This window comes from Battus philenor, unplaced genomic scaffold (genome assembly GCF_028537555.1).
Source record: "Battus philenor isolate CCGP_79_NKW_IND1 unplaced genomic scaffold, ilBatPhil1.0.hap1 SCAF_6, whole genome shotgun sequence".
Classification (NCBI taxonomy): Eukaryota; Metazoa; Arthropoda; class Insecta; order Lepidoptera; family Papilionidae; genus Battus; species Battus philenor.
The window spans coordinates 6,334,696-6,360,340 of record NW_027181726.1 but is presented as its reverse complement, the minus strand read 5'-3'; the positions used below and the strand labels follow the sequence as shown (position 1 = coordinate 6,360,340).

The window sequence follows — 25,645 nt, the reverse complement described above, 5'->3', positions numbered from 1 at the left end:
GCTTTATATAGTAAGGTATGGTGACAACATGTAGAATAAAATTATTTTTATACCAATTTACGCTAAAACCAATATCACTCATAAAGCTCTGAAATTTATTTTTGTATGTGTTTTACTTGTGTCTGGGAAGACGTTCGTGTTTTTAACAAATTTAGTAACTTTTTAACCATGTTATTAATTCATTTATTATTATCAAAAACCATAAGCGATTAAAATTTTTCTCAAATATGTTATAAAAAACAACACAAAGTCATGCTTTTGGTATTATAAATACACAATTTTGCTGTCGACATATGTTTCATAAATTCCATAGAGGCTGCCGATCATCAGATAGAAAAAAGAAGATGGTGATGATGAAACAATGATGAAACAGGAATCTCTGTCTTGCCTAATGTTAAGTGACGACGAAATTTACAATACTATATGCTTGCTTAAAAGAAACCTTTTCACTATTGACTTGAAGACTCATCCGTTACATAATTTTTTACCTTAGCTATTTGCCCTATAAAACTAATATTAAAACGCTTAGCGAAGGGAGATAGAACATGGCACTATAAAATTTGTGTAATTCAGCGAAGGCGTATAGGAATCCACGTAAGTCTATATATGGATCGATAGCAGCAATTTTGAAGACGCTCAAGTTTATCGAATTGGGTTTCGGTAACATGGCGGTAGCTCGAGTCGACCTATTACTAGGGAGGAAAAAAAGAGATTGCATTAGAACAATTTTTATGGAAATAGAAAGGAAGTTAAGTTAACCGCATAAAGAATGAGCAGTAATAATAATTTTCGATTCAAGTTTTCGACTCTATCTTAGCTGTTTTAAGGGAATAGAATAGATGTTCGCACACGAATGTTTAAGGATTATATATAAAATTGATCAGTTATAACAGACAGAGAAGTTGCGTTTTCGTGAGTATGCTTTCATAATCGTTATATGATAGACATCACTAGTTAACTAGAGACTTACGGGTGAGGCTGTAAATAATACGCTATAGACTGTTTACAGTAGTTTTTATAAGGCAAACTACAATCACTTGCATCCGAAAACCTTGTATCCATAAATGATGATTGCAACACATTTTGACAGTTTATTTTTATTTACATAAACATATATTTCATAGCGAGTGATAATCGTATGGGAAACTTTAATATCTCCGTGAACTTAATTGACATTTAAGGGTCACTGCAGAGCTTACGTTACGTAAAAAACTGACAAGTAAATATTTATTCTAAGTTCGATTATTATTACAATTTTTTTATAAGCCTCTCATATATTACAACAAACATTTTTTTGTACTTGTAATTTGTGGCGTTGTGAACCATTATCATTATTTCAGCCAAAGGACGTCCACAGCTGGACATAGACCTTTCTCATAGTTATCCAATAAAACCTGTTAAAACAGCATGCATCCAGCATCTTCAGAATACCTTTACTAGGTCTTCTGTCTAATCCACAGGAAAACATTCTACGCTATGTTTTCAGAACCGTGGTCTTTACTCTAGAACCTTAAGGCTCAAAGCTTTCAGCCTGAACAGTAATTTAATCGTATTACATGTATAGTTGAGAATTTATTATTATATATGACTATGACCACCGAGCATGGGTTACTTAGAAAGTGGAAACAGTTTTTAAGATAAGAAGGTGAAAAAATGACTCACTATATAACAGAGATAAATCGACGTATAAGACGAATACGAAGCCACTTGAATTTAGTTCAGAATTTATTTAGAGGTTAAACCTCTGAATTTCGAACTAAATTCAATATTACGTTAAAAGATGAATCGTATGCAGAAATTTTTAAATCGCTTATGTTTATCGAATTGAGTTCCGAGATAGATCACGTGAGCATAGTTACAGAGAGGAAAACGGAGACATTGAATAAGAGCAATTTAATATGAGTGGGAAGGAAATTACGTAGCCGGTGCAAGGAACCAAGCAGTAAAAAATATTTGACCAATCAACTTTTGCAACTGGGACTACCCGGAAAAAAATCATATATGTTTTTTTGATAATCATGTAAATTTTTCAAGTTTTTCTCTTGTTTACTCAAATGAGTATTACGTTCATTTAACAGGAGTTTGGAAAATTTAAATTAAAAATAAACTAAGAAACCATCCTGGGCCAACCAGCTTTAGATTTTGCTTTTTGCAGGATTCACTACAATACTAAAATACCAAAACTTACTAATTTTAATATTTAAGTAAGTCCATGCACATAATTTTTAAATGCTTCCTCTGATATTAAAACATGTATTTAAAAGGAAATGACTATATGTCAAAATTAACATTTTTGTCGATACTAATTAGAAGTCCTAAATTTTTTAAAATGGGTAAAACATTAAACGATCGTTTCATTAGGAAACGCTGTCTGATGAGGACATTTATTAAAGTCAGATTAATTTGATAAAGATATAAGAGCGTATTACGATAATGAATCGATGGATTTCATATGCTTGCTAGTCTAGATCTATGGTAGTAATACTTAAAAATGCAGCCGAACAGTAAACAGTATAAGAAATAATGGGTGCCGTGTACAGAGATGAGGTATATATGTATATAACATTATTATTTTAAGCTACAGTGTTTCTACTACAGTTATTTTAAAGTTAATAAATAATTCCATAGATCGATAGGTCTGCTAGGTGGACCGATAATTAGGGTCACGGGAAGTTCCTGGATGCTGGCAGTGCGAGACGGTTCATTGTGGTGATTTTTGTGATCAGCCTATGGCATTCGACAGTGGGCATCTATCGGCTAACGTGATGAAATAAATAATAATAAATTTCTTTTTTTTCTTTACAATTTTTACTAAGACATCGTATAAGAAGACGAATTTTAATTTAAACTATTATAAAAATAATTAAAAGTTTATTTTTTGCCAACAAGGTATTTATAATTAAACAATTAATATTCAATAGTAATAATTAATAAAGATATACACTGTCCAATCTAGAGATAATCAATAAAGAACTTTGTTTATGAGACATGATTTTGATTTATATAATAGCGCTCTATGAATGTTAAACTAAGGGTGAAACTAATCAAAACATTTGTTAAAATCATAATAATCCATTGCCCGCTCTATTATCAAATGAACAGTGGCTTAAGCAAAACACAAAGCTTACCGTTAGCATACGAGTTTGATAATTTATACCAAATATTGCCGGAATAGTTAATAAAAGTACAACAATGCCTCGCTTTGCGTCGTTTCGTTTTGTGTTTTTTTCGAGGTTGCGTTGTTTTGGGTTCGGGTTGACAGTTATTTTTTTTAAATTTTTCTTTTTTTTGTAAAAGATGGCAACACTATTGTTTCTAATTGCGCCATGCCATCAAAACTCGGGGATTCCCTTTCTAACTAAAAACAACGCAAATTAAATACAGTTTTATTTTCACTTTGTTTTGCTAATTTTACAGTTCAGTTTCAATTACGTAGTGTGTTGTGCTTTTTTTAAAAGAGAATAATAACCTTATATAAATTTTTGTGTTGTTTCTGGTTACAAAAATGGTAAATATTTTTCCAATTTAATTATTGGCAGAGTTAGGTTATTTTTGTTTTTTAAATGTTTACTCTGTTCAATTTTCTTTTTAAAAAGTAATATTTTCGTTACCCTGAAACTTATCTTCGATCTTTACATGGTTTGCTATAGAAAATTTTAATTCACTTTGCGGCGTTTCAATTTGCGTCGTGTTTTTTTGGAACGTAACCATGACGCAAAGTGAGGTATTGGCATTTATACAAGCCGGGTGAGTTTACAGTAGACTCATATTCATAAATTAAATTAACAAGAAGTAATTTACTATTAAAGGTGCAAAAGACTTGATTGTTTTTCAATATTTTTTTGTTATCTAATAGATTCAGGCGTTACCTTGCGGATTTTTGTTATTTATTGTACATTGCTTTTTATTTAATAAATTAATAACATAGATCTAAACAAGTCGACAGTTTTAATAATCAATTTACTGTCTCTTTTAAGTGATTATTGGCTGCGATATGTTATTTGTTATTCATTAAGAATTCATTATCGTTTATCATCATTCATCACTCGATGTTTAGTTTTAAAACCGAGTGAAAGTGAGTTGAGTTATAGTAGTAGAGGTAAATAATTGATACATAAAAGTGAGTTGCCGCAGCGGGTTTGGATAAAAATTCCCACGTAGAGACGCCTACTCCAAACATAGGCCTAGGCAGATATACCATAAAAGCCACTCTTGACAGGCATTGCAACTATTTTTTTTAAATTTAAATACGTCAATTTTTCTGTTTTTTCTTCATAAAAAGCTTCAATTGTAAATGCTACAAGGAAAATATATTTGAGTAGTGGTAGCCCAACGATAGAGGACTGAGATTTGCGATACTACGCCGCGGGTTCGATTCTCGGGATACAATCATATGTAATTCACACTTTGTGCATTAATTATATAAGATTGCTACAGTACATAAACAAGTTTCCAGAGGATGGATAGTAGAGACCACTGCGTACCATATTACCACACTACGTTATGTTTGAGGGAGGCCTACGCCTTGCAGTGGGCGTCTATTGCCTGAAACGATTACCTTGATAATATTACATTAAAGCTTCAATTGTTTAATAGAGAAACATTTAAATGAAGATTTACAACTTGTGGAAGTACAACAGACAAGACAATCATTCTTTTAATTAGTGGCTTTGGCTTGATGAATGAAACATATGAATGGTCAAGAATTTTTATACGATAACCTAATTCCATCAGAGCCACTTAATACTGAACTATTTATAAACAAACTTCACGTCGCTTGATTCTATTTATATATATCGAGTGCTCGCACTCTGAACTGGAGCACAATTTTATTAAATAATCGTGTTACATAAAAAGACAATGGTCGAATCAATTTGACATTGGATATTTAACGTATGTAGGCGTTATGTCTAAAGCTCAAATTGTGACACTCGATTGTACCAAGTTTCCTATTAGAGCCACAGAGATTTGTGAATGGATTCATCTTGATATTTTTATGAATATTCATTTCTGTCATCAGGTATCAATGTTTTTATAAAATTAAATGTAGTTTTTTCATTAATTTAGAAAGGACATCCTCAAGTTTTTTCATAAATATTATAATCCCTTTTTGCCGTTAATAAATGTGGTCCGTGAGTATAGATAAATATTTTTTTAAAGGTTCAGATTATACTCAAAGTAAACTATTCTGTTTCGGTTAAATGCTTATTTAGTAAATTAACCATAATGTATATAAAAATGAGTGTGTGAATGGTTTTAACATTAATTAATTATAAATATTGATTAGAGAATTATCAATAAAAAAGATCAGATTAAATTATGGACTCTTACACAAGTATAAGTAAGATACTTCAAACAACCAATATATGTGTAATTTCATTGGTATTTAAATTTGAAGAACGTGGTAAAGTCTCTAAATGAAAATGAGAACTATTACACTGTACTGTCACGGTCTCGGTGCCTAGCGAAACACGCTACGAATGCAAACATCATTATCTCTACCAGGCAGGACATCCCAATAGAGCCGGCTAAAACTTATTTGTTTAAGTTTAGTGCCGTCCCACGTGCCCTCGCGCAAATTAGAATATTATGACTTTATTGTGGCTCATTTATTGAACACTTCCACTGTGTTGACCTCTGCTCTGCGTGACGATATACGACACCGCTGTAACTCTATATGTCCAGTTTACGACCGCTTCAGTCAGCCAGATTTAAGTGGAAAATTAATTTGGAGGTAGAAAATTGTAATAATGCAACTAATCTAGGGCATATACAGGATGATAGGTTATTAGTGTAAAAGCTTTAAAGGGCGTATTTATAGCTCAATTGTCAGCAAAAAGCTGTAAAGATTTTAGACCTATTTCGAATCGACTTGTATAAAGAGAGAGAAAGGTATTACATTAATTCATTTTTTCAATTGGATGTCGGATTCCAACTGGCCAATAACCTCTGGTAGTACAAAGCATGCAGAAACAAATACTAAATAATAATTGATTTTTATATATAGTAATTCAAAATATGAAAACTCTTTCGTACTTTGTTACTATTACATTATTTAATATTTCGGAAAGCATTGTTTTTGGATAGGGTAGATCATACATGACAGCAAATGTCCTATACATTCGTCCCTTCAAAGCTTTTAGACCTACTTCCAATCACTCTGTAGAATAGCATGTTCAATGTTATATAAAATAAAAGTTTCATTAATGACCCTCATATTTACAGTTGATGAGTGGAACGTACTAAGTTATTAAGGCCACAATTTAAATCGTTGTGCGAATGTATTTATTACACATAATGTTTCAATAAATCAATAACTTCAAACTCAATAAAGTTTAATGAACGAGTGAAAGTGTGAATACGTATCAGGAACATATTGCTTCTTTGTATACGGTGGTACCATTGTAGGAGAAGATACATAAAGAATAATATCCGCAAAATGGCGTAGTGGCTCTACTTGTCTGTAGTTTCGGTAAAGAAGTTAATTAATAAGACATCTGTTTTGTTTCTGATAATGAATGGATATTAACTATTTTTCTATCAAAAGCGACAGAACTACATAAGGTATCAGTGTGACTGCGATAAAGAGGTTTCTACTTCTACTATTGTCGAAAAATTGGAGTAATTACATTGTGTAAAATGTTAATAACAAATTGATATCTGTTTATAAATAAATAACATATAGATAGCAACTTTAGAATTTTTGGAATCTAATAAAACTTTCGCTGCTTTACTTAGTTATATGTATGTTTATATGAATAGAACATATTTTTGTTTATGAATACTCGACACAGGTAGTTGAAGTTTCAAGATGTTATACTTTAAAACATGAACGAAATGACTCATAATGACATTTCTTCTTTATTTCATTTCTTTTTCCTTAAGAATGTGCAATGATAATTTCGTTATACCTCGAAAAACGTAATAATAACTTCAAGTAGAACCGGAACAAAGTGAGTGCATTAACGATAAGCGGAAATTGTACAAATAGCTACTTATCGCTTGTCAAATCTGTTATGACATGACAGTTTATAATGTCGGAATGCTATTGTCAGTTTTTCCTTTAATTGTCTTCAAAAATTTTGTCGATATTATTTATATATTATCACTTTGTTTATTTTTTCGTACAACCTCTTTTTGAAAAATCTATAATGAATTAATTTTCCTCGTTTCATATCTTAAGTAATATGTTTAACGTTTTAATTCTAAAAAACGAATGGAAATTGTTTTTTTTTTAGAGACAAAGTCATTTTGATTTCGGCCAGTCAATCGCGAGCACCAGCTCATTTCTTGAATGAAAAACCCTGACGTAACATTTGTGAGATCATCTATAATTTGGTTGTTTATGGAGAGATCTGTGAAGTCGAACACTGATGCATTGTAAGAGGCACTCCTTAAATCTGACGTGCTGAGAAGTTACAAAGAAAGTCTTATAAATGTTCCACGTTGTTAGTCTTTCTTTTTAGGCTCTTTCTTTGTTCATCTTCGTAGATGAAATAAGAACTCATGGAACTGAATCTACAAGTGAATTCTACAACAGCAACGAAAGATATGTATCATGAATTGTAATTAATATCGGTAGTCTATACTGTTGTTCAGTTTTTGATATAAGCAGACTTAAGTTACTTTCTTATAGACGATGATTTAAAAGTACAGTTGGGTAGAGACGGATACCTCAACAGGTAAAATTAGATTTAAAATCGGTTTTCTACTGACTTTCTCGGAAGTTGAATCATTATGCATGTTGTACGAAGCGATACGTCATCTCTCTATAAGCCGATATAATTTCAGTTTTACCTGAAACAAAGGAACGGAAATCTTTTATAAATCTTGAACATTGCTGCAAAATGTTTCACCGCTATGAATCATTACGTGTTGTTACTCAATTTTATGGCGAGACGAACCCGTGAAACAATATTTGCATTGTTAGTAACCCAGTCGGATAACAAATAAAGGCCGAGGACGGAACGCCTTCTATCAGTTAAACTAGATAGATTTTTTAAAATATATATTTTTAACGAATAATCGCTAACGTCATACTTTTAAGTAGAAAACACTTCTGTGACTGGAACAGAAGTCTCGTTTCCCCGATAATGCCTTTGACGTGATCTTTCCTTTGAAACAGTATTGTATAATAATGAGTTACACTTTAAAAGATATCGTAGCTAATATAAAATAACCGAAATAATGCGAAATTATAATTATCGTCATTTCATTCGTAGTTTCTGCTGTACATATATAAAGACAGCTTGAAAGTGTTTAACAACGACCCTTACAAGGGCGTCTGTCAACTTCATTGGAGAACGTCTAACGCTGCGCTTGCCGGTCTGTGATTCACCACTTCAGAACCTTCAGGCCTCAGAAGCCATCAGTCCTGCGCGCTTGTGTGGCTTCGCCGCTGTCACTTCAACATACTTATTTGCTATATAATATGTCGGTTACTTTTATCTGTCTACGGATCTTCTTATTTCGGATTCGATCTCGTAGAGAAATCTCGAGCATAGCATTGCCATCGTTCGTTAAGTGTCAGTGACCAATGAGGTCCGAAGTGAGACATCATGTTTCTGTGCCGTAAGTTATTACCGATAACTCAAATTGGATTTATATGTAACTTTTCTGGTGTGTCATAATATAACACAAACGCTTAACACATATAGATAAAATACACAAACGGTTATATGCGTATATTATCTATTTAGGTTATGAAACGTAGTACAAGATTTTGTTTCTGAAAGCCTCCAGATGGTTTAGACGTAACAGAGAGTTACATCGGTTATCAAGTTCATTGGGTAAATTGCCCATCCCGTTTTATTCTAGATTAAAAGTGCAAATAAAATTTATATGAGATGTGCTTGCTTATATATACACTTAATTCAATATTAAAGTAATTAAGTAGTGATTCTTTGCAAATACAAATAATAAAAAATTAAAAAGGTAAACTTTAGTGCAGATTATTGCAAGATTAGAATTGGCATTTATTTTAAGTGATATTATACGTGAACATCCGACTTGGATTTGCTTATGCAAAATTGTAAGACTAAAGTCTTATTCTGTATACTGTGTAATTTAGTGACAAAGGAAATAACACAATTTTACTTATGACATGTTTTAATTTCACGAATGTTAAGACTGCATTAGAGAAATTCCACTTGAACCAACACAGGTGGTAAATGTCATTTAATAATCATTTGCGTCCTCGATATCCTTAATATTGAAATTGGTTTCGTATTGTATTTATGGTGGGATAATGGTTGCTTTTCATTATAAAGGAAGCAAACAATGCGTATATAATCCTATGTATTCAGATGTTTATTAAATACATAGTTACAATTTCTGTTTTTATTAGGAATCCATATAGATTGATAACTTAATTAATATGTCATTAGTAATAATATAATAAATTGCAATTTTACTACATGAAAGTATAGCATGACATTGAGCTTGACCAAAAATAGTAATTTTTGGTTTTCTTTACGTCTCATTCGAGAACTACTCTTGTAAAATAATTCCATAGTAAGAGAGAAGCTCTGGGTGCGTTTGGAACTACGTGGCTTTAAGGAGTCATTGTAGGGGTGTTCAATATGATTCTAGTTTATTTAAAATTGGGCTCCTCTGTCATTTTCCTCATGATATACACAAGCGGTCACTGTAAATGAATCTATACATATATTAATATATAACATATTATTAATTTCATACAACGTTTTTTATTATATATAGACAGCAGGTGACGTCGTACGGTTGAAATGACGATGACTATATTTACTATATGTAACTAAAGTTGCAAGGTTAACTGTTAATGTTTTCCGTTATTTAAATAACGAATATATTCAACAACTATATCTTTAGCAAAGATTATTAATATAGCCGAAATTTGTAAGGACTGCCCGGCATGCGCATGTGACCCGGAAGTTAGCCAAAGCATAATGTATATTTCATTACCGACTGTACTCTGTGCATAAGAAGTGTGAATAAGGAATGATCTAGAAACAGAATTAATATATACAGTAAAATTAATTAATATACACAAACTGATTGACAATAAAGAGAGTGTACATAGATTTATGAAATTCTGCAAATACTCAGCTAAAAATAATTAAGTCAAACACTTAAGCAATTTAAAGTAAGTTGTAACATATATATTATACTTATAAATGCTACGTGCCTGGGATAATTAAGATAGTTTTATTTTTAAACATTAGATGTAACAGCTGAACTAGGTTCTTTAACCTACTTCCGCAATCAAATTTAATAATAATTTATATATCCAGCAATGTCCCAGACAACATTCATCAGAAAATAGGTAAGAAAAAATCTATCAGAAAATAGCTCTGTCCACGAAGAAATGCCCTTTAGTTCGATGGCAGTGTATGTGTGCGATCTTCCCTGAGTGTTAGAGATAATTAGCAAATCACCTGAGAATGTGAATGAGCATATCCTCACTACAACGAAAAGGCCAATCACGTCTATCACTTCTCGTGGATGTCGTAGCACACAATGCAAGTGTAAACCTTGTTGCTACATTAGAATGCGTTTGGTTATTTAATATATTATGAATATTAACATTTACAAAACGATTAAGTAAAGAAACACGTATGAATGTATGTGTCAATCTTTCATGCGTTTGAATGAAGCGCAAGGACTGGAAAATATTTCTATGTTTATTGTCGCTGTACGTACCCGTCTCGTCGGCGCCTGCACACGATCCCTAACAAAGAAAACATTGTTTTCTATTTACTTACAAAGTTCGTTTCATTATTCCTTAGAGTTAATCGTCATTGATATATGGACATGCCATAAATATTTAAGATAAGTCCTACTTTGAGGTTCTTTGTACTATACGTGAATAAACGTCATTTAGAACGGTATTGTTAAACGAAACGATTAATATTTTATCAGTTGAATTTTTGAATGTAAAATGCCACTATGTATCATATCAGCATTCCATGTAAATTTCAAAAGGAAATTATCCTTAGAACATTTTTAATTGTTTAAACTTACTTTTCACCGTTATCGTAACCAATTACTGTGATGTTGTAAAATCCAGGGTGATTAGATATAGGTGTACAAGCTTTAAAGCAGAGAACATATAGCTCATAAATATATGGTTTTAGAATTTATAATTAACGTAATGATAATATAGTAACAAAAAGTGTTTTCCAAATTCAGATTACTACATATTATTATAAAATTTATTTTGGTTTAATATCTGTCACTGCCGACTTCGCCGCCTGAAGTTATTGGCCTTTTGCATTCCAATAGAAAAAAAAAACAATCATTTTTTATAACGATCACTATGTACATGATGATCGAAAACATGTGTAGATGCTTTAAACTTTTAAGCTGACAAATGAGATATACATTTACCCTTTTAAAGCTTTTATTTCAATAATCAATCGTCCTGTTTGTTTAAATTAATTTCTGAACATAGCATAAGGCACATTCCTATTATTCTATAACGATATTGTTTATTGACTTCGGCGTTAATTTCTAAACGGCTTCATACAATGTAAGGAAGATTAACTGACTTCACATATCCATTATTCAAGCCTCTGTTACAACTGTTGAAGCAGACCTTGAAGCTACCGAGTAATAATTTAAACGATTTCATTCATTGGCTAAAAATATAAAAAAAAATGTTATTGAACTTTGGAAAATAGCTTATGCTTTATGTAATAGTTTCATGGTTAAATGTGGTTCAATACAGAAAGATCTTTTAAGTCACCGAGGAGAATGCGCCTGTCAACTTTTAGTAAGCAAAGTTACAAAATCAGTATCCGATGCGTAACAAGTTTATACAGGCGTATTCAGAACAAATGTCTTGCTCGTCTTTGTCGTTTTAGCACATAGACGCCCACTGCAAGGCATAGGAAACTCCCAAGATATCTATGGGGAATATACCATAATCGCCATGCTTGGCACGCGGGTTGGCGATCGCAGTGTGGTATTATGGTACGCACAAGACGCTACTGCCTATCCTCTAGAAATCTGTTGGTGAGCAACCGATATAATTAATGCACAAACTGTGAATTATATTTAAGACTGATTCCCGGGAATCGAGCTCACGATCTATTATTGCGAGTTTGAGACATCACCATTGGGCTACCGCTGCTCATTAATATCATGACTTATCAATATTGTATAATGATAATCTTGCAGTTTTGCTTTGTTGCATGTAATGTTAGAACAATATAATGCTAAGATTGTAATATAATAAATGCAATGCATATTCATATAATTTTAAATATATAAATTTAAGCTTGGCAACGTCTATGATAAAGAAATAAATATCTAAGAACTGTGATAAAGTGAATATTGCTTGCTCAAATTTTAACAATTTTAATGTTAAATCCAGTACAATGTAGAGGAAAATGATGTAAGTTAAATATATTTAAATATAATATAATGTTAAAAAGTTTTGTGTTCGTCCACAAATCATCACAAATGATGCTGGTAGGGCAATAACAACATATCCCATAAATCATCAGTATTGAAACGTGTAGAAATAAATATGTTTTTAAATGTCTACGTTAGAATGACAGTGTGATATTTTTTAAAAGCCATTTTTTCGTAGACACGTGTCTTACTAATTCTGTATAATGCCCACACGCTTGCGTAGAGCGGACGTGTCACTCTAGCGTGGACGCAGGGAAATTGAATAAAAGAGAAATATGATAGTGTCATCTTGTAGCAGACAGAATCCCTCGTGGACAGCTTCCTTGTTGATAAAAGATCGTACGGTGCAACGACCTACATAATACTTACTTCCGACCGTCATTTGCATGCTAATCTGTACATTACGTAATATTTGCTTCAAATTGTTTTACTTTAAAGTATAATAAAATTGCAGCGTTTATTGACATATTCTTTCCTATACAGCTACGTCCTGAGAAGTCTATCGAATAATGAATACAAACTCAAATATTCAGTCCAATGTGTCGCTTTGAGTTTAAAATAGAAATAAAATAAGATAAAACAAAAGCATTGTTGGCAACGGTATTAAAATACACTCTCTTGTGATGTCTCAATTACCAAATAATCAATTTAAGTAGGTTATTAAACAAAAAAATTGTAAAAAAAATCTTTAATTACATTGTGACGGTCTTTATGGGTGAAAAAAAAGGTTGGGAATGAATTCTTCAAATATTGTATTAGGGATGTAGCAATAATGAGAAATTAAACTTTTTTGAGTTTGTTTCTTTTCCTAAATATGAGTGCGTTTGAAACCGCTTAAACTGAATCTAGTTTCTATCAAATTTGATTCTTCTTGCATTCTTCTCATGACGTGCACATGTGTTCACTGTAAATGATCTTTTGTCGATAGTAAGACGAATTAATATTTTTTTTTTAATTAAGGCGTTTTTATACACTATAAACATAAATAGAGGAAAAAAAAAACAATTCATATGGCATAAGAGACGGTCTTATTGTTCGAGGCGGTCGCTACCATACAATAATTGTTACACATGAGATTTAAATAAAACTTACTACTCGTTCGTTTAACATAAATTACGCTAGATTTTTGTATGTATTACAAATAGTAAGAATATTCATAATGTAAGCCACAGTCGAAACGTGATTAACGGGTACTCACTAAACAACCTCGAGGGCTATTATTGTGATGTCAAAGATCACTTACGCCATTCACTCTGACACATAGTTGTTACAGACATAGACCACACACGTTAAAGTAGCGAATAGTCAAACCGATAAATGGTTATCAGTGAGAAACAGTCTCCAATAAATCAAACGACACGTCCAATGCGGATGTATATATAATTTTCAATTTCATAATAAATTTCAATGATAATTGTGAACCTATCAAGGGCGTTTTCAGTTCATTTTAATGAAATAAAAAAAAATCTATCCATAATGTTCGATTTTTAAAATATCACAGATAAAAAACATATTTATTCAAAATTGGAACTTTTAACAAGAATATTATTGATTCACAAAATTCTCTTCTTAATTTTTGTTTATGCATTTTCTGACAGATATAGCCTAAATGAAAACAAAATAATCAAGCGACAACATTGGCAAGGATTCTATTTATTTTAATATTCGTTTATTGAGTAATATACCTCCTTGGTCAATTTATTTTTCATATACAGTATGTTTTAAATTTGGTAAAACGTAGTTTAATATTTTGCGAAATTTTATTAAAAGAGTGTGAATCAGATTCTGTTTTATATTTTATGGTAAATAGAGTTCACATCTACAAAATCTGTATAATTTCTTTATTTGTCTTTTTCTTTATGTAATCGGCTAGTTAAGTGAATAAATTTTTTTAATGGTTGACGACCTTTAAATTCTGTGTTAGCCTAAACAAAGATACGTAAAATACATTACATTCCTTGGTAAGTAATGTAGACTAATGTAATGTAGATAGTAATTTAAACAGCCCGTTACATTAGCCATTACTATCTTCTATATAAGGAGTAGAAAAGTTTTTTTACGTATAGTTTAAAATACCGTGAAAGCTTTCAATAGAATTGCAAATAGATGTTTACTCCACAATTCTAGATTATCGCATAATTCGGTGATTACTTAATTGACAAGTACATTCAAACAAGTCGAGACCGGAGTGTAATTTGTACAAGCACCAAATATTTAAATGTTACTTCGTTGATATACTTTCGTAGAAAAAGGGTTACATTACAAATTCACACTGCATGTCCGTGAAAGTATTTCCGGTGAAGTGTTGAATTAACGGAAATCCTTTTTAGCCGTGTTGTATTGATTTTATTAATGTGTCAATTATATTAATTCTTTATACATACAATATCTATTTATATATATTTTTCAACATATCTTGATTGTCTTTTAAAAACAATTTGAGTGGTATTGAAAATTATTTATATTTATGTTAAATTACTCAAACAATAGAAATGTACGCAATATGATAACTGAAGTAAACAATACACAACGAAATTATTTTTGACGTACGCATTTATATCATAGAATGGAAACAGATATTTTCTTTAGACAACGCACCAAAACAAATTGTGCAAACCAATGCGCAAACAGCAAATGATTATAGCTATAAAATACAAGATAAGAAGTAAGATACACCTAAAAGATTGAACCTTAGTTATGAAGTTTTTATATTCAAATAGCCAACAGCATAAACTATTCGAGTACAATTTTTTTTATTTAACGTACGATAGATTATATCTCTTATCTATGTCAATTTACTACTTCCATCTTATCGGATTATAAATGATTCGGACTAGAAAAACGAAAGGGGAAAGAAACTTCGCAGGACCACATAATTTTATCCTTAAAAAAATAAGATAAAATAGTTAATAGACATTGGAATAGCCAAGAAGCAAAAAGAAATAATCTCTTTAAGACGTCTTTTACAGTGTAGTATCTCTTAGCATACAAATATTTCTTGCCTTTTCTTTTTAATCTAGCAATAGAAGCTCTCTGGAGATTATCAGGGATCCTACTGTAAAAGCTACTAGTTTTAAAGGGCACTTAATAACCTAATGATATATAAAAGTATCTGGCTATAGACACGGATTCTATATCCATGTAGCGGGCGATACGCAAGTTGTAAAATTGTTCAAAACAAATACTGAATCGGTGGTTGGTTTCTATAGATTGTCTTAGTGGAAAATAGTCCATTTTTACACATGAGTAGAAATGTGCAAATTTTGCAAAGGTTTACTAAATTCACTAACAAAAAAGACTTTAGCTTTAAAATGTTATGTTGCACAGAATTATACATTTTAAAGTAACATTATCAATCACGAGTAGAATTACTGAAACGCTAACGAAACTGCAGTACCGCTCCTTGGGTATATGCGCGGTGAGACGGGGTGGAGTATCGCTTCGTTCCGTTAGTCCGTCGTCAACGCACGCGACGGCGGCGCTGGAACACTTTTTCCTCGACCTCCACCTCGTCAGGTTTTCCTATGGCGAGATAGAGCGGTTTCAGTAGCACTATAACGAAGATCAACTATACGTAATTTTTTTTACAAGGATTAGCTCAAATGTTACGTAAGTTTATTACAGGATACCACCGATCAAGAGTTTTGTGTGATAAATAATTTATTATTATTATTTAAGCCATCTACTGCTGGACATAGATCTTGTCCACAGATTAAAAATAAGACCTGTTGATAGATGGTTGATATTAATATAAATAAAAAAGAATTAAGATTTTTAACATTAACAGTGCATATCCGAATACGACGTAAAAGCTGAAATTTCTTGTAACGTATGTCCTATATAAAAATCTATTAAACGAACTGAGTAGAATAATTACTACATGAATTTAATTGCTAATATTAAAAAATGAGGTATGAATTATAATATGTATTTCTAATAAATAAATTTTAGCATAGTTTGAAATAATTATAATACAGGCACAAATCCACAATCTGTGGTAACAGTATAAACGTTAAATTTATAACGTTTCGAGTAACGATTATGTGTAAATATACTTAATCTTATTGCATCTTCCGGCTTAATTGATTATAACTATGACTCACTCGCAAAGATTAGACTTAGTGGGTCATACGTTTTCATTATTCTCTTGAATTTTAATTATATTTAGACTCGGTATTTCGATGTGGGCGTGCATCTCACCGCGATGTAACGGCTCCAAGTGAAAACTTCACTCTTCAGTACGTATCCCGCTGTGAGTCATGTAAAATTGATATTTAAAACACATTTTTACTTTATATTTTCATATGGGGCTTTGTTATCCGTTATGTTATCGTTTATTTTTCATAATTTATGCATCAAATGTTACGTATCCGTGATAATTATAGTTACATAATTAAAACTTATAAAACATTAATGGATTTAGAATTATTTGTAAAAAAAATAATCCAAAAAAAAACCTCTTAAATTTTGTACCTGTATTTATAAAAAAAAAGCTTGCTATTATAATTGTTATAAAAATGGACTCATTGATATATATTTTACACACAGTTTAAGTTTTTTTGTGTTTATAGTTTTATCATTTTACACACTAGTTAATAGTTTTGTCATTTTGTTGGTAACGTTGTTGTTCCGCGTTCATTAACAAGTTTTTTTTTTAATTGCGAAATGAAGTATCGGTGGCCTAGAATGCTTCGGTGGAATGTTTTATGATAATTTTAGTACAGTGTTAGGTGTTTAAGCCAGTTCATCTTCATGGGATGACTCATTTTTCGAATACATGTCGATTATCTAAGTTACCATACCATTACTCACAACGTCTATTAATAAATACGTACGCAAATCTCTGACATTAAACAACGAAACGTGTTTATCTGTTTAGATATCGTACGAAGTAAACGTCTAACTCTGCTAACGTTTTAAGATAGTATGAGGTCACTGTCTCTAAAAAAACATTCAAGAAGTTCTTAAGGCATGGGTGCGGCTAAACGGCATGCCAAGCATATTCACGTAACTGCTATCAATATAGTGTATACTAAGTTTATTTATTATTGTATGACGTCACACGCCATTGACCCCGGCTGAGTTATGCTTCGCTATTGTCTGTCTAGTCTATTTGATGGCTTTAGTCTGGTGACGATTACGATCAATTACCTTTCGATTATTACAAAGCAACGGAATTAAGTACTAATTATTTTCGGACGAACATTATAAAGGGTATTTCTCAAGGGTATTCATAGTTGTGGCTGACGTCATTAGAATACCTTAATCAAAATTCAAAACTGTTTATTTATATATTTACAAGCAAATTTACAGAACACATCGGTCATAGTGTTACAAAGACATTAAAGGTTATACAGAGCTGTTTGTTAATATTTTTAAAACTTGTGTACAATACCACATTAATTACTATTTCGTTTTAGTGGAAAGCATTGTATATTTCTTATTCATATATTCAAGTGTTTAAGACACAGGTTTGTTTGATGGGGAAAAGAGTACAATTATAACCTGCAAACGATAATTTAAGTAAATCTTATTTACAACTGTATCGAAACTAAATAATGCCCGTAAACATATGATAATTATTTAAATTAGGACCGATTGCAATGTCAACGATTAAAGACGATGTATGTAAATTTTTCCCGTTTTATTCAGTAATATTATTTGAATTTATATATAAAGACGCAATAATTTAAAAATTAATTATAATCTGTCTCTTATTTGACTCTCAATAAAACTGAATTGAATTTTATCTCATTACAATTTATAACTAGGTAAGCTAGAGTTTATATACTGTATAAAATTGTAAATATTTTTACGTTAAAACAAAATTAAATTAATATTAAAGAACACATTGGAATGGATTCCATTAAATATTTCCTTTAGATTATCGATGTTTAAAATATGATGTAAGATTTAAAATTAGAACATTAAACATTAAACAGATTTACGGGCTAATATTAGATTCAAGTAATATTTTTAATCTATATTTTATACAAATTGTTTTAGTTTTATTAGATTATTATATGATTATCAATCTTTGTAATTATATTAGTACTTTAATTGCGACATTTTATCGTTAAAAACCACAATGTTGAAATTCATCTCTATTTTCTTTACTTAAATTATAGAAATTTAAAAATAATAAATAAAAATGAAACAAGGTACAAAAAGACATCAATAACATTAACGCAATTTATCTTTTCAATATAATATTTTCAAATGTCATGATAACTCAAATGTAAAGCAAAAGTTTATTATGGAGCAGTGATTATTACTGTTTAACATAAACGCGTAGATTGACATAATATATCTCGTTACAACTGTCAAGGATTCTAAACGTTTATTTAAACAATCAAACCTGACTACGTACTTCTCGAAACGTGTTTTATGTCAGTAAACTGCAATAACGTCATGATCAGGTGAATTAAAGCAACTTCGTCATATTAACGCATTAAATTTTATTTTAAAAGACTATTACTGTAAATTGAATTCTTTAAATTACAGGCCACGGTATGAGACATCTTCAAAAATATTGACTAATAAAATAATTTTTGCTGCGAAATGTCTAATTTGACATTTGACAGTTGAGAATAATTTTGTTGCATATAAATAGGCAATATCAAATTGCGTTTATAGAGATGTAAACGAGAAGTATTTTATTACAACTTATGAGAGATATAATTTTATTTCATCTGTACTGGTTGATTGGAATTTAAGTTTAAAAGCTTTAAAGGTATAGCTTATATGTTAGCAAAACACGTTAAAGCTTTTACAAACATATATTTAATCATCCTGTGTATCCTGTGTGTTACATTAATTTATTATTTCTGTTGTAATGCGACAGACAAATAACTTCTGGCAGTACAAAGTCAGCAGGGATATTAATAAACAATGATTAATTTTAATATGTGACAATTTGAATTTTAAAACGCTTTTCACGCGTTACGTTATGTACTATTTCTAAAACCATTGAGTTTTGGTAAATATTGTACATTTATTGACTGTAAACGAACTAAACCTTCACCTCTTGAAAACTTGTACAATTATTTCCATATACATGTATTTCTTATTGATAAATATTTTTTCTATGAGTACAATGTTTATGAACATACTCACGTGAGTTAACCGGCAGAAAAGACTATGACTGTTTATTAATTAATCTTTAATAGTAAATATTTAAAAAACCACGTATGTGTTTTTATAAAAGGTCATTTAGGCGAGTACCATATTGTCTGCACGCTCGGCGCCAAGATATATTGCTTAAGCATGATCAAGCTTGAAGGGCACCATAATTAATAAATTAACATGATATTGTCAGCTCTTCCACCATATGTCTCAAGGTGACAGGCGCAAATAAGTTACTGCGCGGGATTTTGTACTTCGAAACACTAAATACAGGGTAATTATGGTGTAAAAGCTTTAAAGTGGTCAAAATACAGCTGATTTTCTTTCAATTAATATAGTACCTACCCAAAAATAATGATTTCAATAATAATAACTAACGTAATGACAATATTCAGATTACTACATATGTAAAATTAATTATTGTTTTCTGTGTGCGGACCATACTGTAAAAGTTATTGGTTTTTCGTATTCTTATATAAAAAAATTCGCTTGATAAAGTCTGATAGGAAATAGGTGTAAAAGTCTAAAAGTTTTTTGCTGACAAACAGTAAAAAAACTATAACAATTTTTACTGTTCTAGACTATGGCTTATCATTATTTTATTATATAAAAGTATTTTACTTCTCTACCTAATTGTATAATTATTGAATAAAAAATTGAACGATCACAATCAATTTTTATGCGTGCCAAAAACTCTTACCACACAACATGACATTGAAGAGCAAGGGACATTCGTTTAAATAAAGATATCTCTTCATTTTTATTAATAGACTATTGTAGCATTTGATTTGATCAGACGAATGAATGAAGACACCTTTAAAAATCGATGCTTAGCCAATGCAAAAATAAGTTTTCCACTTCATACACTGTATAAGTTGATCTTTTCTTGAATTTTTGCTTTTGAATGACGTTGAAGGTTAGACAAGTAGACGCAGATATTTAATTTATTGCGTTGTTTGTTTTGAAAAGAATATTTTACCTTTTGCTATTTTTCTCGCAGTTTTTTTTATTTAACACCTCAATTGAATATTATTCTTTCCACACAATAGGTTACCATTCTTCACACACAAATACTCAACACATTTAAAGATTAACTATAAATCGAACAAGATTTAGCGTTTAACAATCATAACCATTCTTTAGCTTATTCGGAATAGAAATGTTTAGATCATAGGTGTAAAAACTTTAAAAGGATGAATACTGAATATTTCCAATCATACTGTATAAAGTGATTACTCTGAAATATGTTACATTAATTAATATTTTTCAGTGGAATTCAACATACTAATTATTATCAAAAAGTAAACAATAAATAATTATTAATATGTATTTATTAGAATTTTGAAAACGATTCTTTTTATATATTATCATTACGTTATATATCACTTCCGAAACCATTGGTTTTTTTACTGATTTGAGGGATAGATTCATACATTTATTAACAGAAAATGAGCTATAAATTTCCCCCTTTAAAGCTATTACACCGATAATAAATCACCCTCTATTCATCATGTCGTTAAGTTCCGCGTAGCAGTGTTTATAAATAAATAGGACATTATAGTCAAGTTGATTACATTTTAAGTATACTGGGAAAGTGTTGCAACAAGCGGAACAATATCTTGCGGCCAACGATAAAACCTTGCACTAACTCGGAACAGTTGAAGTTATTTCGGGAAATCGGCTGGATCTGCTCCAAAAGCTGCGCGAAACGTGTGCGCGGACGAAATCGGAAGGCGGTCACTTTCCTCGCTGAGTCAATGACATGTGAGTAAGTCCCTCCCATGAAGATGAGTTTCCAAGTGATGGCGATTCCGGGAACGTCCTATTTTTAATAAATACTTCTATCTGACTCTATTTATAAAATCATACGGAAATAAAAGCGCTTTGCGAGAATTTTGTCCGAATAAACGATACTCAGAATATATACATATGCTTCGTTCGAAAAATAAACAGGTTACAGTATCGTTGCCTGTTTTACCTGGATATACTGGTCTCTACAAGAATCCACAGGGTTGAAAAAAGACCGACGCATGTATTTCTTTTAATTATTTCTTAATATTTGACATACTGGTAATACACATATTTCAATTATTTAAGAAAGTTTCATACTCAAAACATATTTAACATTTTAAGGTATATTATATAAACTGAAATCCCAATTTCGATACTTTCAAATATGGGCAGGCGTTTATTATTTTTTTATTTAATTTCTTAGTGGATTGTTGAGAAGGAACGCTTTTGGTTTTAATGCAACCCTATATAGGAAACTGGTCGCTATTAATGAAAAAACTTGTGTCCCGACTTGTTTCTCTTCCGTTTCTGATTATTGACATCAGTGCACGCGAAGACATCTTCGTGAAGACTTTAAGTATTTATAAAATTATTATGGGCCTCGAATTTTATATTGTATGAATTTAATTTTGTTTTAAACAATGTAGTTATAACGATAGACTTCGTAATGTCAAAATCAATGGGGGCTTCCGCAGTCTAAAAGAAGAAATATATACGTATGGCATATGTTTATTATTATCTATTTTATGTCTTCAGAAATAATGTATTAATATTTTCGTTGTAATATTTTGTGGCACACGATACTTTCTGTTTGAGTGCATCTTAACGTGCCTTTATTTGGTTTTGATTGACGTCAAATGTTTGTGACTATCAAACAAATGGTGTATATCTATCCGGTTTGAATGAAAAAAGAAAAGTGTCGTCTTTACCATTTGTCACTCTGCAATTTTTGCGTTTTCTCCTTAATGAAGATGAAAAAACTTATTAAAGCAAAAACAGAAAATTGCTCGGCGGGTCGCGGAGTTCTAGAGCTTTAGAACATCTTTTTTTGGACCGAACTGTCACTGCTGCCCAAATGGCATTTGCAGATTACGCGGCTTTGAGGTGGCAAGGACCAGAGGGCGCCTAGACCTCTTTTAGAGTAGAACTCCTGGGGTCCTCGGTTTATAAATTAGTTTTAGTTTTAAAAAAAGGGATTTAAGGAACATAATAAGTTATTTTAAATGTTTATATTCCCATCAATTTCTTACTATAATTAAAATGAAGATTGTTATTATGCCTATGTGTTTTTTAATTATTTTTGTTAAGATAGTCATCAACGAATACTTTAAAAATTTGTATATAAATTAAGGCAAACACTATTTTTACTGCTTCAGTTAGTTTATGAATCTAAAATAAATAATTGAGAATTATGTTATTTCATACAACATAATTTAGATTATTATACATAATACAAATAAAAAGTGACCTTACATTAGAAAAAAAAATAAAATACAACCTTTGATACCAAAAATTTTAACCTAACCTGACTTAACATTGACACGTTAAATAGGGCAACTGGAGAATTTTAATCAACTGACATCATGCGATCATTCTTTTTCATGGTTAAAACGAAAGGCTCACGCAACAGTTGCACTTGCCTCGCATACACATGCAAAGTTAGCTAATCCAATTGCAAATTTGCAAGATTTGATAATTGCGTAATTCAATAATATACCGTCTTACAGGTCCAACTGGTGAAAATAACTTTGAAATTGAAATATTTAACGTAATCTATTATAGGCACGTTCACATATAACACGGGATAAATGGTTAGTTCTTTTAAATATCATTCAATATCAAACAAAAATAAAAAAGTTGTATAGAGTGTTGATAATGTACAATTTGAGTGGTATTGTATAAGGTTTTCCATTTAATTTTTTTATTATCTACCAAGTACCACTTATATCATGAAAACAACCCAAATGCCAAATTTGATATACACTAGAATCAAACTGTGGAGACTCTTTCAAAAAGACTCTCTTATTATGGCATCTTTCAAATTGAAGCTGACTCCAAACGCACCCGACAACAAACACAGACTCAGTACTTACAGTACCTATAAAGATATTGTTTTAATAAAAAAAAACGTTTAATGACTATGTCTAACTCGCCAACAAAATTGCGAAGTAGAACAAATTTACTGTTCAATTTTGTTTATTTATCCATAGTGCCAAAATACTCTGATAATAATAAATATAAAATTAAATAATAATAAGAATATAATTTCAAACGTAAATTAACTACATTTAGTTTAGTACGTAGTTTAGTAGTAGTTACGTATAGTTTGAATAGATTTTTCCCAGGATGTATTATTTAGGTATATTTGAGAACAATTTTAATTTACATTGCCTGTGAAGTAAACCAGTGAAAGTGTGAAGTGAAATTATTGCGACTGTTAAAGAATAACCGTTTTTATTTTAGAGTAATAATGTAACTTCATGATTTCTCGATAAAGGGTCATGAATGCCACATCGTTTAATATAAAATAAGAAGTCAATTTTTTTAATATTACATTTCCGACAGGCAAATATCTCATCACTTATTGTGTTTGATGTAATGGAATGTTCTGTCTAAGCTGGTACAGTATATAAAAACAATGTCATAGAGGCGTAATTCGTAAACAATTGATCGTAAAATATAAAAACTATGTAACGTAATTTGTAAAACTATCGTTTGTAGCACAAAACGTAAACAGAATCCTTGACAGTAAATCAATGCTTATTAGATCATCGCGGAAATCTTGTCTTATACCTTTAAATACGTTATATTATTGGAAGCACGACGTATCAATATAAGCTTCATTGAATTAAATCGTTGAAGGATTTGGATTTGAATTTTATTAATTCGAAATTGAAAAATGAAGCTAGATTTTCATTAAAAATTCATTCACAACCAATTTTTTATGCGCATAATAAGAACATTACGTAGCCGCCTGCGCCTCGGCGCGTATATTAGCTGTGCGATTGTAATGTGTAAACAAACATCTGTTTTATACACTGAAATGAAACTCTTCAATCAAACGAAAGGTATACGAAGTCGATTTTGAGAAGCAACGGCATTATGGCGAGGCAGACCGATTCGTTACGATACGATAAGGGGATTAGGTCGTTCCGCAAAGCGGTTTCATTCTTGTTCCTGTTTTAGAGAAGTGCGTTCGGTTAAAATAAATGTTTTCTTACCTGGCCAAAGAAACGTTCCCTTGCAGACGCCATGCTCTCGACACGCGGTCCATCTGTCTCCGTGGTGCTGCTGATTGGTACACTGGGTTCCGGGTCGGTCGACGGCGGGGCCTGCGCCAACGCCGCCGTCGGCGCGGCTCGCTCGGTGGCCTCTTCCGCCACGGTTACCACTTTGCGAACACCTCCGTTGTCACCACCCACCCCGTTAGTCTTTTCACTTGAATTTTTCGGATGTTTCTTCTTATTGCCTTTGCTCTTTGATTTCTTAGGCGGTTTGCCTTCTTGAAAACGGTCGTTGGCGCAGCACTGCACATTACCCATGTCGAGGTGCGAGCATGTCGCGATTCCTGGGTCGACGGGATTCGGCTCGGTCGGTCGGTCGTTCGAGGCGCGTCGGCGTCGGCGCCGGCTCGCGGAATGAGCTCGGCTCGTGTATCCCCGGCGTCGCGGCGCCCACCCGGTACGATATTTTCGACGCGAACTTCTGAATCGCGCTGACCGCCGATTACGCGGATGCCGTCCGCGAAGGATCTCACCCGAAAGCCGGGCCGCGTGCCGGCCGCGCTGGCGTCATCGCTCCTCTGCCCCCGCGCACCGCAAGGTCAAGGCGCACTCATTGTTCCCGCTGCTGGCCGAACGCGCTGCTCGTACGCTCCGCTACGGCCGCAATAAGCGCTGCTACACTCCGCTGCGACCGCAATGAGCACTGCTCGTTTACTTCGGTACGACCGCTATGAACGCAGCGATGCCTACCGCCGAAGGCTTATCGATTGCGCGATGTGTACGATCCGCTGCCACGGGAACCGCGTTACCAATAGCAACCAGATGTTTCAATCCACATTGTTGAATTGAACCGTAAACACAATACAGTGTAAATGTCACTCGCGGAAACACTGTTGACGCGACGCGGAGTTCGCGCGCTCTGTTTGCGCGTTATCGTGGCCGCGAGCTTGATAGCGATGCACGGGCCGTGCGCGTCGAATACAGAGTGTAAACTAAAACTGGAAATTTTAACGATACCCGTATGCATTATTATAAAGCATACATAACATGCATTATTATAAAACTATTAAATCGAAACATTGTAAGACAGCTTAAAGATTTTATAATTA

The 25,645-nt window shown here is 32.0% G+C and overlaps 1 protein-coding gene across 1 annotated transcript in view; it reads right to left on the bottom strand.

Annotated features, from left to right (window-relative positions):
- Sarm (sterile alpha and armadillo motif) overlaps positions 1-25,084 on the bottom strand; it is a 67,271-nt gene extending 42,187 nt beyond the window's left edge. The window contains exon 1 of the mRNA XM_068773245.1: positions 24,534-25,084. Within this exon, the coding sequence (XP_068629346.1) occupies positions 24,534-24,854 (321 nt within the window). The 5' untranslated portion in view covers positions 24,855-25,084. The remainder of the gene's footprint in view (positions 1-24,533) is intronic.
- Positions 25,085-25,645: the final 561 nt, after the last annotated feature.